General features: G+C 39.4%; 2 protein-coding genes across 3 annotated transcripts in view; one reads left to right on the forward strand and one right to left on the reverse strand.

Moving 5' to 3' along the window:
* Window positions 1–1482: 1482 nt before the first annotated feature.
* Window positions 1483–8429, reverse strand: LOC309708197 (uncharacterized protein). Of its 2 annotated transcripts, none has more exons than XM_082535996.1 (10): window positions 8315–8429; window positions 7464–7760; window positions 5598–5900; window positions 4736–4846; window positions 4432–4485; window positions 2977–3012; window positions 2859–2897; window positions 2730–2762; window positions 2599–2646; window positions 1483–1634 (listed from the first exon to the last, which is right to left on the reverse strand). In XM_082535996.1, the coding sequence occupies exons 1-10, from the start codon at window positions 8400–8402 to the stop codon at window positions 1573–1575; spliced, it is 1071 nt and encodes a 356-aa protein (XP_082392122.1). In that variant the 5' UTR covers window positions 8403–8429; the 3' UTR covers window positions 1483–1572. The 2 variants fall into 2 exon arrangements, with proteins under 2 accessions (XP_082392122.1, XP_082392121.1); XM_082535995.1 differs by having other exon boundaries at window positions 2859–2900.
* Window positions 8430–8676: 247 nt separating this feature from the next.
* Window positions 8677–18862, forward strand: part of klhl5 (kelch-like family member 5) — a 72020-nt gene continuing 61834 nt past the window's right edge. Inside the window, exon 1 of the mRNA XM_082535992.1 lies at window positions 8677–8756. Coding sequence (XP_082392118.1) covers window positions 8755–8756 — 2 coding nt within the window. The 5' untranslated portion in view covers window positions 8677–8754. The remainder of the gene's footprint in view (window positions 8757–18862) is intronic.

An 18862-nucleotide genomic window follows, 5' to 3' on the forward strand; every position in this document is an offset into this window, starting at 1 on the left:
ATCTGCTCGACCAGCTCCAGTCTGCATTCAAATTTAAAGATACAACATTGTAATATTTATTTGTATGTACAAGAAAAAATCAGTATTTTTTGCATTTTTGTATATTTCAAAATTAAACATCATTATTAGACTCATCCAGTGGGTCTTGAAAATAACAAATATGCATATACTTCACAAGATAATTTTCTCCGTTATAATAAGACTTACATCTGGAAGCTCCTGAAATTTGTTCTTTCATATTAAATAATGAGCTAATGTCTCTAGTGTGCAACTTGTTGTGTTTGCTCAATCCACCCAGACATTTTTAAGCATTGTTTCCAAATTACAGACCCTGATTCTATCTTACGGAGAAAGAAAGATCAGAGAAAGTTTTAGGCTTTTATCTTGGACATTTTTGAGATATTCATGTTGAAACATTGCCTCAGAAAAGAAAAACAAAACATGTCCAAAAAAGTATTTGATACACGAGGCTGAAACTTCACAGCTAGATTATAGTCATCCAAGTTTTAAACCATTCGATTTTCAAGCAATACACAGGTGGTTGAGCAGACAATGATCTAAAAATGTGATGAGCGATATGAGGTGGAATGACCCATAAGTTAAAATATTTTTCATGTCTCCCTCTTACGCCATAAAAGTAAAAGAGTAGCGATTGGGTTTAATAATTCTGAAAATGTGCTGCAAATACAGATGTTTTCCAGATGGTTGAGTACGACTGACTGCAAAAAGAGCAAATTCACAGTAAGACATGAGCCTTGCAGGTGCTGCTATCTGGAGTTAGTTACTTCCTGGCAGAGCGAGCTTGGCTCCTTTAATGTTTTTATGGTGAAATAAAACCAGGTGGTTACTCGCGTTCGACCTGCTGTACACTTTGTGTGATTCCACTTTAAACACCCCAAAGACAGCCTTACATGCACACATAGGTTACATGTTTTTACTCCAGAACAAAGCCTTTGATCATGCGTTCCAACATTCAGAAATGTATACCACGTCGGTTTCATCTCACACATCACCGCAGAGATGTGTCAGATGTGTTGTATCTCAACTATGCTCTACATTTTTCTCCTCCTTCTGAACCGCCGTCTCTATAGAATTTGAGATGAATTACTTTATAGCGCTTAGCCCACAGTTACCTCGATCTCTGAAGGATAAATATTTCTCTCCCTCTGCTTCTTCTTCAGTTTTAGAGATACATGGATGCTGGCAAGGAAAGCTATTAAGCAAACAAGATATTAGTCAGTGCTGTCAAAATGTTTTGGCTCCTTTCAGCTATAACCAGACGGGGTAAGGCTGTTTATCAGCCATGCATCTGACTCAGAATACAAAACAATTTAGTTCTTTCAGGGTGAAAAATGTTCGAGGGCCAATCCATTTATTTAACTTTTGATAGTTTAATAATGTGTAGAGCCTGTCCTCTAATAAAGTGCTAACATAGACAAAGCTTCCGAGATGACATGCTGAAAATAAGTTCACAAGCACATGTAGGTGGTTCAGATATCTTTATTTTCACCATTAGTAATGCTGGTAAATGAGGCGGCTGTTTTCCTCCAGCTTCCTCCGGCTGCTCGCCTGTCATCGAGCAGGCTCATCTTTGATGGAGCTGACGGAGGGATGGCTGCGATGATGCAGAAAACCTAAAGACAACAGAAAAAAGGCACCAAGCGCACTGTTAGATGACATTTTAAAAGGGTTCTGATGTGTTGATACTCTGCAGTAATTGTCTACTGAGATGAATTTTTTGACGATTAACTCCGCCTGGAAGATTACGTTTTTGGAAGTGTGCATGCCGTTCTGTCTGTAAACACCATAACTCAAAAAGTTTTGAATGAATTCCGATAAAACTTTACGTTTTTTATTTAGAATGGAGTCGTGTTAACAATCCATTCAAAATTTGGCTCACATCAACCACAATCCTCAATGTCAAAATAATGATGTATAGGTCCAAAATTACCAAAAAGCCTTATAACTTAGAAACTATGATTCTTATAAGTGTTGTGTGTATTTTATAAGGTCAAACATCATAAAATGTCTTTTAACTTTACGACTGCCTTTGTTTGTATTGGCAACATTTAGGAAATGATACTGGTGTATGTGTATTCTAAATATCACATTATAATTTACATCCAAATATCACATCACATTTAACCTCTGACCTTATGTTTACGTTTTACGTAAAGAGAACAGCCTAATACAGCAAACAATTCAATGATAATTAGCTACACATTGGTATACTTTTTGTATTTATGCATTAAGTCCATCATATTTAAAGCTACACTTTGGAGTTTTTGAGCTCTCGTAGCACCATTCGCAGATTACCACACACGTATGAAAATGAAGGGCGATGTGGTTCCCAACCGTGCAGCAGTTTCAAATAACGTATCCAGCAATACGCTGGTAAGGACAGGACTAAAGGCCGACCCATAGCATCTAAAAACTAAACCGCATATAATTAATCAAACTTTGGTTGCATGAAGAGGCGCCAAGTTAAGTCTTGAATGCGTGCAAGAGTATCTGAAAGTCATCAACCAGCTATTGGTGGTCATAACCACCAACAGCTTTCTCTTTGAACCTGTACAATTGTTCCAGTAAAGACTTTACCAGTATAGCAGTGGTCAGCATTTCCATCCATCAACATTGATATGTCATCTGAAAAGTATACGTGAGGACAATCAGAACGTGTGTTTGTGATCTGACTCATTTTTCTAAAAGGTGCATGTGTGTGTACCTACTTTGACTGTCAACTTCTTTAATTGGTGAGAGCCCTATCCATTTTGGTAAAAAAAAGAAAAAGATTAACGTGGTGAAAGCAGTGAAACAACAGATCCATTAAATGATGCTGACTGATTAAAAGGACTGACCTGACCAGGTATGAAACCCGTATAAGTGGAGGTTTGTCCCTGCTGGACCAAAAAGAGTTTGTTAGAATCTCCAAGCCTGTTGACGCAGATGTAAATGTGTTTTTATTGAGCAGTTTACCTTCAGGAGGGCTGACTTCTGTTTCTTTGGCACCGTCTACATAAAAGAGTAGCATAAACATGTTGTAACTCTCATCTTCTGGAATACATTTTAGTTTACTTAGTATATTATTAATATATTATACTTCAGAGACAATACAGACTATTCACAGACCAGGATTTCTAAAAGTGACCATGTACTGAGCCAGCATATAAATGAAAACATAGATTAAATACACATTTAGTGTGTTTGTTCAGAGATCTAACACACTGGTTTTTGGTTGATAGTAAGCCATGGCTTATCATTTTTTTAACCATTACAGTGAGAGGTGGCATTTCTTGACACCAGATGTATTTGTTAACATTGAATGGCTGAGTCTTATGTTTATACACCATTTAATCATTAGTTATTAATAATCTCTGTCTCTCTTCCGGAGCGGCTTCGTGTCCTCACCCCTCACTGACTGTCGAAGACGACTGTCCCTCCCTGATACTTGGACTGCTAGAAGCTTCTTCCTGTTAAAAGGTAGTTTTTCCTTCCCATTGTCACCAAGCGCTTGCTCATAGGGGGCAGTCTGATTGTTGGGATTTTCTCTGTATTATCACAATATAAAGTGCCTTGAGGTGACTGTTTGATGAATAGATTATGCTCCCTTGGTTTGGTTCTGCCTCTATATTTGATGTTAAGTTATATATTGTGGGTGAATGAACTGTATGGTAGTGTATTCTGTCCTTGAGGGCTGCTTGAAATGTCACAGAGGGCTGTGTATTGGTACATGTGCACTGAGAAAATCCTAGTGGGGGTTGTAATTTGAGGCTTCCTGTGTTCCCTTGAGTCTGCCTCCTCTTAGTGTTCATGCCTCAGTGTAAGACACTCATTTCTTTGTCATTTCCTTTTTGGGTGTGGAAGTCAGTTTTTCATGAGTCTTGCTTCAGTTCGACTCTGATCTTGTCCCTCATTGGTTTCACCTTTGCTTAATTGTCATAGAAGGTTTTGTACAATATGACAAAACCAATCACTTCAGAATTTCTCATAATAATAATTGTTTTTTAAGTTCTCTGCACTGTGGTTGAAACTAGTCTAAAGCAGTGGCTCTGATAGCAATATGCGGCCAGGAGAAAAAGCTTGTCTTTCACCATAGAAGCAGGAAGTCTCACGTCACAGCGCTAAACATGACTTTTTGCACTTTTGCCTTGCACATTGTCAGTCACCTTTGGACAGACCACTGCTGCTGAACATGCTACATTTAAACATTTTTCTTGTGTTATAATTAGAGTTTGCTTTTTATCTTTGTGTGTAAATGGTTGTTGTTTTTTTCTTATGTGCACCTCAGTTTGCACGCTCAGTCTTGCCCTTCAGCAAAAGGTGAACTTGTTTAAAGTTGGATATTTTTAAGCACTCACAATATTGAAATCCAGTGAAGTACAAACGTATCTAGTGTACAGTAACTTCAGAATACACATTTTGCTGGCTTACCATTTAATTGCTGAGTAATTAAGTTGAAGCCATCAGGGTGCACCTTCGGCTTCCCTGGCAGAGGAAAAAAACATGTCTTAGGACGCCTGTTTCCACCACTGAAAAACAAAGCCAAGCCTTTTTTATATTCATAAGTCCAAACTTTCAACTCACTAATACAAACTCAAACTCAACTCAAAAACTCAAAGTTTTTCATTTTTAATTAGAAATTTAAAATAGTAACTCAAAATTTTGACTTTGTTTCTTCAGTTGTGGCATCATAAAACGAGTGATTTCTTTTGTTTGATTGTTTTTTGTCTCTTACTGCACAAACGCCTTTTCTTGTAGATTTGTCCGATCACACTCGTTACTATACTCAGCAACACCAAACACAGCAGAGCCAGCCAGACCACTCTGAGCGCACACTGCCACTCATCTGGAAAACAGAGGAACATTTTGGACAAAGCAGAGTCTGAAACAATTATGTATTATTTTCATTACTGACCTCTTTACCTAAAGAAAAAAAAATCCATCCCAGTCATTCCAGCACTAAAATTCATGCCATGTGAAAATAAAATACATGAAAATGTAGAGTGGATGAAGGAAGAAAAGAAGGAAGGATAAGAAGGCAAGAGACCGGCAAGGAAGGAGGACTGGAAAGAGATAAAAGACATAGAAGAGGCAATATAAATAATAAGAGGAAATGAACAAACAAGAACAAAGAAAGGGAAAAGCATAAATGGAAAGGTCTGGTGGAGGTGCTGCAGAAAAATTGGAAGGAAATGGATATCCAGCTTTCATTATGCACTTTGGAAAATATTACTTAATCAATGTCTTAAGCATGAGGGACTTTTGGAGAGCAGAGCAGAAAGAAAGAAATCAATACAGGCTTAGAGATACAGTAAATTAAGATGTACTGTAGTTTTGGAAAGTATGACTGATCATGTAGTACAGAGGAAGAGGGAGAAACAAAAAGTCAGGAGAAGAACTGAAGGAAATTTCTTCTATTAAAAAGAATGACTCCATTGTGGACTGAGAGAGTGGGCAGCTTGGAATGAAATGAAAACTGAGTGGCCAATTTCCTTGTCTCCTATTGTCTCCTCTTTCCTCTCCTTTCCATCTTACAGTGAAGCCACACTTGCCGCGTGGGGATCAAAGAAGCCCAGCTCCATCCGCCTGACACCAACCTTTCTGTGTCCGTTTCCATGGCAGCTTTTCCTTTGCTGTTGAATTCCAAACCGTTTGATTGGCGAACCAAAGGAGACAGCGGCTTTGATTGGGCGATTCAGAGTTGGGCAGGAAAGGGAGACAGCAGTAGAATGCCTTCCTCTGTCCTTCATCACCACCCTTATTTTCCTCCTCCTCCTCCTCCTCCTCAGGTGGGTAGAGGTGTAAGGAACTGTGATTGCTGCGGCCGTACAAGGTGAGATTCAGGGTCTCTGCGTTGGGCAGATGAAGCTCGGCTGACACCTCCAGATGTGACTCGTAAGCTGTGGGTGAATAAATAGCATGAATGTATTGATTGGGGCGTAAAAGGCTTATATTGTCTGCTGAAGAAGGCATCGCAGCGCAAGAGTTAAATAACACCAGCCTGTGAACATGCTCACAGTGACGCTCACGTTAATATGCTCATATTTTAAAGCTTAATTAGATTCTTTAATTAGTGAAAGGCGATCAGTTCTCTCTGGAAGCGTTGCACCTCTGATGGTCTGCTGAACAACAGAAACACAAGATGAATTATGGCAAACTTCGTGACAGGTGTCCTCTGTACAGTTTTCATGAAGTTTTAGAGACTAAAAGCCTTTTCCTGTACAAGGCTATAAAAAAGTTTATTTTACATTGTAAATCTACCCTCAAGTGGCTGTTCAAGGAATTGCAGTTTTAAGACCTGGGATGCACCTTTCCACTACTAAGCTACTAGCTGAACACTAGCTGAAAAAACAGTACAACCTCTCACCCAAATATTGCTAAAGGTGCGAATCTCACAACTAACAGGTAGGAGCAAATACAAAAATATACACCAGACCAAACCAGAGGTATATTTCAGATTTGACAAGCTTCAGTTAGCATGTTAAATGCACTGAGAAATAGACTGAACAAATATGGCTTGCTTGGAAGAGTCCCAGGACAAACCCTCTTCTCTTTAAGAAACATGCAGCTTGGCTTTAGTTTGCAAAAATGCATCTGATCATGACTTCAGGAACAGTGACAGAAGAGACCAACGTGATGTTAGGCCATAATGCATATCAGCATATCACCTCATAACAGCTATGAAGCACAGTGGTGGAGGGGTGATGACTTGGGCTTCTTTTGCAGCCACAGGGCCGACACATCTTGCACTCAGTAAGTCAACACTGAACTCCTCTGTACACCAAAGTATTCTAGAGTGAAATGTGAGGCCATCTGCCTAACGGCTAAAGCTTGGTTCAGACTGCACCCTACCACAGAATGGCTGCAAAACAAAAGGGTTAAGCTGTTGCAATCAAAGTCCAAACCTGAACATGACTGAAATCTTGTGGCAAGACCTTTAGAGAAATGTGCATAAATTAATGCTCGTAAGCCTCAATGAACTTAAATGGCATTTTAAAGTGTGTCCAGTGTGAGCGATTGATGAAGTCATACAGAAAACAACTGCTTCAAGTTATTGTCGCTAAACTACTGAATCATGGGATCTACTTACTTTTTCACAGGACTGCATAGAGTCCTCACTGTGACGGTAACCATAAAATGTCACTTTTAATAAACAATTAATTAGTTGTTAATTAGCTTAAACTTTTCAAATGTGATGGATCCTAGAGTCATGATTCACCTTGGAAGTCTTAAGAGCGTACACAGAGTATGCTAAGAGTCTAACTGAAGCATGCCCTGGACCACCTTTTCAAGCAGACCAGGGCACAGTTTACTTAACCGCACCCAGACGTGGCACTCAGTAATCACACTAGCCAAACACACTAGACAGTACGGGTCAGATGCACTCAGCGGTGTGGACTTCAGGCAGTAGCAAGCTTTTCTAAACAGAAAGCAGATGTTGTTGAGTCTCTAGATGTGAATACCTGAAGTTGAGATATTTCTGTGTACTTCTGCCATTTCCATGTCTGTCTCACACATGAACCACCTCGCTTTTGGATCATCTCTGCCTCGCCTGACGTCTGAAGCCGAATCTGTTGTATTGCTTTGATCTTCTCGTATGCACGCTTGCTCCCATTTTTCCTGATCTGGAGTCTGAGATGGGTCACACATATGGCCTCTCTTAGCGTCATCATTTCCAGCCTTTCCATTTTCTCCCTCTTTCACCTGATTTCCTTGTTCGCAGGGTCGGTAGGGAAGGCAGAAGAAGTTCACTTTTGTTACTGCAAGGATAAAGAGAATGAACACGGCAAAATTCAGACTGATTTCTCAGCAGAAGCAGGCATAAAGAGGAAAAGCAGCAAAGAACGAGCTGTCAAGCTATAAATCATAGCAAGATCTCGAAATGGAAGCTGTTGCCTCCAGTTTGTATCTGACAGAAAGAGACAGATGAGGAAAGACACAGATGGAGAGACAAAAAAGAAAAACCACTGAAGGCAAAGACGGCAGGAGCACAAGGGTAAACCGAGATGCTCTCATAAAGAAACGTGTTTTCAAGGCAACACAATACGGAAACCTTTTCAAAAGGGCTGTCAGTCAGAGTTGTATGGAGCTATATTTGGGTCTTATTTATAATCTTAGACCGACACAGACAGGTCTTTCCACAGACAATGTGTGTAAAGAGGAAGCAAATCAAGCGAACGTTGTCTAAAGCTTTACTTTGATGCAAAGTTTGAACAAAAGGTGGATAACATTCTAACATTTACACAATACACACGCACACACACACACACACAGAATGAACTAATGTGGATCTGAAGCTGTTTGTGTGACCAACCTTGGTAAAATGTGAAAAATTCCGGGAGGCAGATGATGAAGGCAAGAATCACGAGGAGAAGAAGTTTAGTAAGTGCTGCTCTTGCCATGGTTGTACCATAAGATCACGCACACACACACGCGCGCTCAGGCACAGGTACTTGTTCACACTGGCACAGGCATGACTCGTGGCGCGTGGTGTCTTCTTCCCTCTCGAGTTTTCAGCAAACACATCCATTCACACTCGTGCCGCTGCCCATCAGAGAAGCCGTCGCTGGACTTTTTGATGTTCTCACGATAGAGTTCGTAATTTAAGAAGAGGCTGGCCGCAACATTTCAAAACACGTACACAAAGCGAGAAGCAACTTCCCTTCCTTTTACACTTCCTGTCATTTTCTGAGTAAGCGAGAAAGAGAGAGAAATGGAGCGCTGCACAGACAACAAAGAGTTTCAGTCAACAAAATGTAAGTACAAAGTGTGTTTCTGTTTGACTGTGGATGTGTGTGTGTGTGTGTGTGTGACCACTCATCCTCTCGTGAAAAAAGAGACAAACTTTATCGGACTATTTATGAATTCAGGTCCTGTGTAAACAGCAGGTTACAGACATATGATTATGTGTTGGATGTGTAGTCTCTTTGTAGAGGGAGAACTGCGTTTTACAAATGTTAAAAACAGAGTGAAAAAAAGGTCATTTAAAGGTGAATGATCTTTAAAAAAGTGGGAAACAACAGTAACATGTGGTAACCTGCCTGTGTCACTGATTATTAAGATTAGGAATGAAACTTTACATGATCACAAACACACAACAAAACCCCCCGATCTCCACATGTGCAGCTTTCCTGCCTGTCGTTTATATAACAGTCATCTCATAATGCAGTCTTTGTTTGTCATCATGACAGACTTTTTGTCTTGTGATGCTTCTTCTCAATCACAGAGGAGTTTCTCATAATTTTCTACAGCAGGATTTTTAGATTATATCATATTATTGCCACCATTTCTCATAAAATGTGATATTTTCATTATCACAGATCACATATACACGGATGTGTTTTTTTTTTATAGATTTGGAAATACTAAGACATTAGTAGCCTGTAACCATTCTTTGATACAAAACTGTCTCATAATTGTCCTTATCTCAATCATGAGACTATCAGTAGTTTGTATTATACACATGGTTTTTATGCGATATAAAACATGAAGTTAAAACACATCAGTCACCGTGTAAACACACATCAAAGGGTTTGTAGTTTTTAAGAAAGGTTGTCATGACTACAATGTTTACAAATTATACAGTTACATTGTGTAATTGCTTGAGAACAAAATGTCATAAAAAAAAAAGTCAGTGGAAACCAAAATATTCAACCACTTTTCTTCAAATTAATTTTAAAAAGTCAAATACGTTAGAAGCCTTCTGATTGCACTTTATAATAATGTTACACTGTTAAGCATGAATCAGGTATTAACAAGTGCTTAATTCATCATTTATATACTATACTATTTTTAGAGCAGATTATTACAGTGTAGTCAAGAGAAGATTTCTTTTGATCATAGACTTTTGAGCATTATTGTATATTTTAAATAAACCACTAATTAGTTGTAAATATAAGATAAGTGTGAGAACATATCCACAGGTCTCTGCTGTGGCTTCACTCTTCAGTGATGTGGCTACATGTCTGGGAGCTGGAAGGTATTTTGGCTGCTTTTGAGGAGGAAATGACCTTTCTGCCTATCTTTTTATAGTTTAATCCACTCTGAAAGGAATATGTATTTTTCATTTTGTGCTGTCTCACTTCATCTCTGTTGGGGTTCGGTGTAGCTGAGATTTTACACTCGGGTTCCTTAGAGCCACTTATCTTTTCAACCCTGGGACTGGAACATACACAGACACACACGGAAAGAGGCTTAGACAAACACACACTCAAAACCACAAACACAGTGATGAGCTTGGCTGGCAGGTGTAGCCTTATCTCCACTCCACAGCGGCTTGCCTCTCTCAGGGCTCAGTCAGTAGCTTAGAGAGGGGGGCAGAAGCCAAAACTTAAAAAAAATCACCTTCTTTCTTTTATGCACAATAAAAACAAAAGAAATGCTTTACATTCTGAGAATTCCTGAATATTTTGAGTGTTTAGCTAAAATGCATTTACCATCTGTGATTGTGTTTGTGTGTGAGGAGCTGTTGCTGTCGGCAAGTGTCAGGACCCTGCTGAGGTGTCCTTGAAAAATACCCTCGTAAATTATCCCTGTGGAAACAATGGGATTGTCCTGATTTCCAGAATTAATTACAGAAAATTTGTCTTTGTGCAAGTAAAACCTAATTTTAAAAAGGGCTAAAATATTTCAGTAAGCAGAGATCATTTGGGGAAAAGAATATCATTTCTTTAGATAGAGAAATTAATCAGTGCATTCAGTGATTAGACTGCCCCATCATCTCAGAATGGAATTCCAGCAGTGATGGGATTTAGGACAGGACCCCCCCTGGAGTCTAGACGCTGGTGATAGTGAAGATGAAGACTAAGACTTGGGTGGAGCTCTGAGTGAATTAGGCGAGGTGGACATGGGGAGGAGATGGATTGCACAAATGAGAGTATAAAAGGGAGAATGACAGACAGCACAGATTTAAACCATGCAGACGTAAGACTACATTAATCAGTATTGAGATTGACAGCATGGGAAGGTGGTAGCGATGTACAAAAGAGACCCCCTTTTACCTTCTGAACTGCTTTAATGTTTTGTGGTAGAGATTCAACATTCTTCAGAAAACATTTTTAACATGACAGCATCACACGCTGCGGATTCGTCTGTGGCACATCCGTGATGCCAGTCTCCTCTTCCGCCACGTCCCAAAGGTGCTCAGTGAGACTGAGGTCCGGTGACTGTGGAGTACAGTGAACTCATTGCCATGTTGAAGAAAGCAGTTTGAGATGATGTGAATTTTGTGACGAGGTGTGTTATCGTGCTGTAAGCACCCAGGTGACACCTGGTGTGGTCCTTTGCTGCCGTAGCCCGTCTGCTTCAAGGTCCAACATGTTGTGTGTTCAGAGATGGTCTTCTGCATATCTTGGTTGTAATAAGTGGTCATTTTATTTACTCTTGTCTTTCTCCTCTGAGCTCTGCATCAACAAGGCACTTTCAGCTGCCGCTCACTGGACATTTTCTCTTTTTCACACCAGTCTCTCTAAAACCTAGAGATGGTTGTGTGCGAAAACCTTGTATTCCTTTGTTTGCTTATTTGTTTGTTAATAAAAAAAAATGTATATATACTCTATTAACAGCATGACTTTAATGGAAATGTCACTTTGCTGACGAGATGTCTGTAACTCTAATAAATAATAACTGGACACCCGCAGTTAAAATTAAACATTTCTGAGTTTATCACTTTAACACCTTCACACTAAAATGCTGTTCAGTGTTTGAGACTTTCGACAGTTTGTCACATATGTGCTAGTTTAAACCCTCAGATGTAAATAACACTCAGCCCACACATTTCAGTTCTGGTAAGGGGTCTATTTACTGACTGCAAGACAAAAATAAGGAGACATTAACATGTAGTTGGTTCACATTAAGGGCATTGCCTGCAATTGTAAACCAAACCATGCACATCTGGGGTATATTCAACTTACCTGAGGAATACCCACTAGCCTTTTGCAAATACATTTGCTTGAAAACTAGATGGATAGATCTCTAGATAGTGCCTTGTACAAACCTTTACAAAGTGAACAATATGTGTTGATAGTATTCAGTTTGGATGAACATGGATGAATCAGCTTTGGGTGAAGCATGGGTAGTTTAACACTACTAAATAAACATGAGGCTGTGAACCGTACTATGTTACTGAATAGTTTTGCATGTTAAAAAATGAACTCTAGCTTCGATTTTTAAATTTTCTAGCCTTCTTTTTAAATTTTAATCTTCCTCTGGAGAATGTGGATCTGTATTAACCTTGCAAACTGTCGAATAAAGGCAGCTGATTGGACCTTTTGCTCTGAGGTTGATTAGTTGGAAGCTGCAGCAGATGGACTTGCGCTTGCCATCTGACGAGAATTTACTTCACTTGGGACTCCAGCTGACTCACAAACCCAGAAAGTATAATTGAGGCTTTAGACATCATCGTGTTAACACTTTTCTGCTCTTTAGACCAGCTTATACAACTCACCTGATATAATGTAGTTAGAAAAGACCAAGGGCACTAAGAAAAGTATATAGTTTGAGCTTTTAATGGGTTGTAATGAACTCTGCAGCCTCCAGAGATCACAGGCAGAACTTTAGACGTTTAATCTTGTTTATAATAAACATGCACTTTGGAGTTTTTGGCTCATCTTCAAATCGTTTCTATTATGTATGTGTGCAATCAAACAGGTCATTTGTTGCACAGTGCTCTGTCTTGTTGCACGGTCTGTCACATATAGCTAACAGGACACATCTGTCACTTTTAGCGCTGCAGTCAGAGGCTGTAACGATGAACACACACGGCTGTGCAAATGCTGACCGGGCGAAAAGTGTGTCTGTGTGTGTGTGCGAGAGAGAGAGTGAAAAGACGGGTGCCCTTATAGCACTAAACACATCTTTGAGACTCAGTGATTTGCTGTATATATATATGAACATTAACCGTACACCCTGTCACATGTTTTGACAGTGTCAAAGGCGAGAATCGCTCGATAGGTACAGTGTACAGGCTATTTTTGGAGCTCTGCTTTAACAGAGAATCTGATGTGGAGAGTTCAGACTTGGAATATAATAGCGTGATGAGATTAGGGATTTAGGTATAAGCGATGTTATTTGAGAACAGGCTCCACTCGGCTGGCTCGGTGGTTATCTTACAGGCATTTGATGTAGGATACATGATCTTCTACATCATATCTGAACTTGACTCTGATTTTAATGGACACACTGATGTTTTTAGATAAGCAAAGGCATTATTACTGTCAGTGATTAGAGATTCTCTTTCACCCTGTACAACAGGAGGACAGCTTAAAGCTCATATGCTGTTTGATGTGCTCATGTGTATAAAAACTGTTTCTGATCTTAAGACAATACGTTACAGAAGAATTTATTTATTTATTTATTTTCTTTCTTCACTTATTTCTTTAGCAGGGAATCAAGGACACCTCAGCAGGGTCCTGACACTTGTTAAAATACATGAAAACGGCAGCTGCTAATTTTTATTCGTAGTTGGTAGGCGGGTCACAAAAAACTATGAAATAAATTTATCAGCCCACCACCCAGTGTTAGGTTTATGCCACAGCTGCCCTAAATTAACAATATTTATAATTACCAAAATCCTGTTTTTATGCTTCTAAATATATTTCTGTCATTTCCAGTTTTAAACAAGTTTTGTTTTTAGTTTTGTTATTTTATTTCATGCTTTAGTCCCTGGCTCAGCTTTTGTAGATTTTAGTTTTGATTGTAGTTTTTGTCGATCCCATCATCAGGGTTCCATAACCTCATAAATTGAGCATCAGTTCAATTAGATACAAATGACAATGTTTCTTTCAAAAGCAACATAATTAGTAGGATAGGTGATTGAAGTCTACTACTGTCACTACTTTTATTTTTAAAGGTGCTACGATTACATTTAGGGATGCTGAGCACCCCTAAAAAGGCTCTGAACTCACCTTTGTTTCAGGCTTTACAGGGTTAAGGATGCATGCTTGTCTTCTGAGATGTGCATTGTATGCATTGTATAGGTTCATGGCGAGCTGCACTAAAGTCCTCTCAGAAGTTTGATGAATGCCACTACGGCATCGTCACAGCTGTTCTTTGTTCTCTGATCTGACTGCATCATTTTTCTTTTGACATTTTTAAACGAGCATGGGTAAAGAAGCCATTTTCCTCTCTGGAAAAGAAGAGTGAGAATTATCTAATCTAATCTAAACTTGCTCAGCTCACGGTGCATGTTAGACTTTGCATCAGTCATAGAGCTAGGTAAAATTCAAAATTTTAATGAGACAGGAAAAATGCCTCTCTCTGGATCCCCTCCTGTCAAAATTTACACATAGTTACTGTGTCAAGTTTCCATTGTTGCCTCTCATCTACCATCTGGCACCTCAAGAGAAAGAAGACTATCTCATCTCTATCACCTTTTTTAGCCATCCAAATGACACGAGCCCAGGGATGAAAATGACAGTCTGTCAGTCAGCTGCTCTGGTTCACACTAAAACATCTCAACATCTGTTAGGTTGATGGACATGAGCTTTTATTCTAACTTTGGTGACTGTTCCTTCATCATCTATGGTTAATAGAGAAATAAACAGGCACGTATTTTGATAAAGACGTGATGGGTCATTCTGACATGAGGACAGGATGTTCTGTCTCCTAAATAACAGCTGCTGTTTGCAAATGTTCTCATGGTAAAACACAAAACTAAAACGGTGAACTGGATAAAACTGAACTAATAAGATAAGATAAGATAAGATAAGATAAGATAAGATAACCTTTATTAGTCCCACACGTGGGAAATTTGTTTTGTCACAGCAGTAAGTAGACAGTGCAAAAGTTATGAGGCAAAAATTAGAATACAATAAGAATAAATACAGTACACAACTGTACAAAATAGAATAAAATAAAATACTATATACAGTAGAATAAAATAAAAATAAATATACAATAAGATAAAAATAGAATACAAATACAAATACAAAATATGCCTGAATCACACATATTTCCACTTTAAGGAGCTTGTGAATTTCCATTCACTGTTTTTGCTTGGTGGCCTGAAACATGTTTACAGTTATTTGGTGTGCAGCTGATGGATTTCCACATAACCAAAAGTTTAGTTACTGCAGGTATTCTGTCTATTTCAAGCATGTTCTATTAAAAGCATGAAGGCTTAACCGCAGCTAATGGATGAGGGTGTGCCGATTGTTTTGATGGTATTCAACCCAGTCACCGATGTGGTAAAATAAATAGATATATTTAAAGGGAGAGAAATAAGGGAGAAGTGGTGGGAAATGAGGTATGAGTCGTGAGCATGTTTTTCTATTAAAAACAGAGCAGGAGGAGGAGGATGGAGAAGAGGGAGGAGAGCATGGTGATTTAGAGCTGTGTCAGCAGGCGTCGCCTGGCTCTCCAGAGACGAAGACACTGTGAGGCTTTATGAGTCTTTACTGAGAAATTACGATGTTTCACAAAGAGATTATCACCATGAGTGAATCTTTAAAGGTGATGAAAGGTTCCTTGAGCTGTAATCTGCCCAGCTGTCTGCCTGCCTGTCTTTCTGAATCACAGTTTTACAATGTTCATTTGTTCTCCGAATTCATGACCTTGAATCTTTTTTTCTCGCCTTACTCAGTCAGTACACTCGCCCCCTCTTTCGCTGTGTCCGCCAGGATTTCAAGGTTTTTAGAGGCACATGTGTTTGCGTGTTTGTGCATGGGCATGCGTATGTGTTGGGAGAGGCCATAATTTGCACTTTCAAAAGGATAGCACACCCACTAAAGTGGGCTAAAGTGGGGTGAATTTACAAGAAGCTCTTGAGCCGTGCTGGTGCAGCGTGTCTTTATGTTTCACCTCCTCCCTCCCTCTCGTCTCTCCTCTGCTGTAACCTTTCTGGTGAGAAAATGCCATGTCAATAAAAGCTTTTTAACATGAAGAAAAATCAATGTGCTCCGATTGCACCTTTTTTTCAAGCGTGCCTCCCCAACAAATGGTCGGTTCTGCCGCAGCACACCAGCACGGCTGATGTATAAGAGCCAGGTAAAAAGGAAAATTCAAAGCGGATTTTTAATAACTGTGCGCTGTGAAGTGAGACTGAAAAAAACACGGGCTTTCTCCTCTTGTTTTACGTTGATATGTGTTAACATGAACACTTTACAATGCTTTATTGGTCACAATCCATACCATCAACTTTTACTGTTCTGAGCAGATAAGCAGGATCAGAGGCAGGGCTGTGCAGTAAAAATGCACAGTTAAATGTATCATAAAAACAATGCAAACGCTATAAAATACATTAACATAAAGGCTCAATAAAATGCATCATATATTCACATCATTTAGTAAGAGCAGACAGTGATCGATGCCAATGTCTGTACTGCCTCTCCGGAGTGATATCTGCTATATTTCCACTTCACATCAGAGATAAAATAGATGCACTGCCCTTTATTCTAAAATATAAAGAATCTACTGCTGGATTTGATTCATCAGTCTTTATTCAGAGGCCTCTATTTTAAGTCCACTTGATCCAATTTTAAGAAGAAGAAGAAGAAGAAAGTGTGTACATTATTGTACTTTATTGAGCCCCGTGGGGAAATTGCTCTCTGCATTTAACCCATTCACTCAGTGAAGCAGTGGGCAGCCATTGGGCGCCCGGGGAGCAGTGTGTAGGGACGGTACCTTGCTCAGGGGTACCTCAGGGTAGCTGTTAAGGGGAATCGAACCCCCGACCTTCCGATCATGGGGCAACCACTCTACCTACTGAGCTATTTCTGTACAGCCTTATTCACTCAAGAGACAGAGTGCATGAGTTAAAATTACAACAATATATCGCTGCAAAATAAAGAGTGCTTTGCTTGTAAGTTAAATAAGTGGCATCACCATTTTTGTCTTTTATTTCTCATGAGGGTTGCCAGACATTGCCAGAGTGCCCTGCTGGCACAGAGTGGGAGGTTAGCTGTGTCATTTTTCTGCTGCCACGTCTCTAATAAAGGGATAAAAGTACACCATCAGCCATTTTATTAGGTACACCTTCCTAGCATGAGGTGTCAGAACTACTTTAATTCTTCATGGCATAGATTCTACAAGGTGCTGGAAAGATTCATCCAAGATTTTCATCCATAAATCGCAAAGTTTCTACAGATTTCTGCATATCCATGATGTTGTTCTATTGGTTAGAAATCCTGTGACTAAGCTGACCATCTGAGTACAGTGAACTCAGTGTCATGCTGAAACACCAGCTTGAGGTTCTTTGAATTTTGTAAGATGACATCTTATCCTGCTGGAAGCAGCAATCAGAAAATAGGTAGACTGTGGTCATAAAGGGATGGACACGGTCACCAACAATACTTGGGTATGTTGTGGTGTTTGAATAAGGCTCAGTTGGTACTAAGGGGCTCAAAGTGTGCCAAGAAAATATCTTTCACACCATTACATCACCAGCAGCCATATCTATTGATACAACGCAGAATGTATCCAAACATTCATGGTGTTTACATCAAATTCTGACCCTACCGTCTGAACGTTGCATTACATATCCAGACTCCTCTGCTGCGGAAGGTCATCTGCTTCAAGGCTTGACATGTGGTGTGTTCAAAGATGCTTTCCTGCTTATCTTAGTTGTAACAAGATGTTAATTAAGGCCGCCCCCTAGCAGTTACAAGCAGTCTTATTCCCTCTGCCATTCCCCAGATATTTTCTCCTTTTCGGACCATAAATCCAGTTTTAGAAATGCTCAACTGGCCTCTCTGTCACCAGCAACAATGCCACATTCAAAGTCATTTAAATAATCTTTGTTTTTCATTGTGATGCTCAGTTTGAAGTTCAGCAGGTCAGCTTGACCATCTCTAGGTGGCCAAATGCATTGAATTTCTATCATGTGACTGGATTGATCAGATAGTTGTTGCATTAAAGAGTAGTTAACTAGGTGTACCTGATAAAATGTAAGTCTTCTTGATAAGTTAAAAACATAATTTCCAAATCTTGCCAACTTGTCAAAGACTGTTTTCTGACTTGTGGAAACAGATCTCGAACGAGCACCAGACCATGTCTGATAAATCACCTGAATCAAGGTGGGAAGTAATGTGGTGGTATTAGTGCGTGAGAACTATTGGATGAATCTCAGGTGTGATTTCTTGTCAGAGGTTTACTCCAAGTAATTTAAATTTGTTTAATGTTCCTTTTTTACCAAATATAACCCATTCTTTCATTGGCTTCACTGTCAAAACCAGACATTCAGAACTGTGTGTTGAGTGTATAAAACAGTCTAGACTACAGTGTGCATTGGTGATCTTTTTTAGATCTGTGTGTGTGTGTGTGTGTGTGTGTGTGTGTGTGTGTGTGTGTGTGTGTGTGTGTGTGTGTGTGTGTTATTTTTGCAGTGATGACCCTGCTATTTTCAGAGATCTTCAAATGTACCCTGATAGAAGAGCTCTCTAAAAGATGAGCACACAGCTCTCTCCCTCCTCTGACTGTTTTTTTTTTTTTCAATTGTCTGCATTTTCCGCAGCGTATTATTCCTACAATACAGCTCATACAGTGAAAATAAAACAAAACTTCATTCATTTAAACTTCAGACAAACATTAGCAGTGTAAATCTCATTTCCTTTTATTCGTGACTGAGAAGCAGCAGGCGGATGTTTATGGATACTGGCTGGTAGGGCTCACATTTCTGCCACATGATTTTTGTCCTTCACAAAAAACACTGTTCCCAGCAATCAGTGAAAGCAGGTTAATTGTGTGTTGTTAATCGTAATCGCTCTGCGCACAGAAAATTATAATCATACGTCAGTGAGAACATTCCCGCCATTTTGATTTGATTAACATTTGTTATCGCCCATCTCCAGACTCTCTTCTGACACACGCACGCCCTAAATGCTCTTCCACCATCACATCAGTTCATTCAGTCTGATTCATTCACCCA

The sequence above is a fragment of the Aulonocara stuartgranti genome (assembly GCF_965226115.1).
Source record: "Aulonocara stuartgranti genome assembly, chromosome: 6".
Classification (NCBI taxonomy): domain Eukaryota; kingdom Metazoa; phylum Chordata; class Actinopteri; order Cichliformes; family Cichlidae; genus Aulonocara; species Aulonocara stuartgranti.

Bases quoted from the DNA above. Each gene is read 5' to 3' on its own strand.
- LOC309708197 (XM_082535995.1), bottom strand. From the start codon at position 8,402: ATGGCAAGAGCAGCACTTACTAAACTTCTTCTCCTCGTGATTCTTGCC. The intron at 4,847-5,597 runs GTTGGTGTCAGG...TCTGTTTTCCAG, and splicing joins ATGGAAACGGACACAGAAAG to ATGAGTGGCAGTGTGCGCTC. The intron at 2,763-2,858 runs GTCAGTCCTTTT...CAAAATGGATAG, and splicing joins CGGGTTTCATACCTGGTCAG to GGCTCTCACCAATTAAAGAA.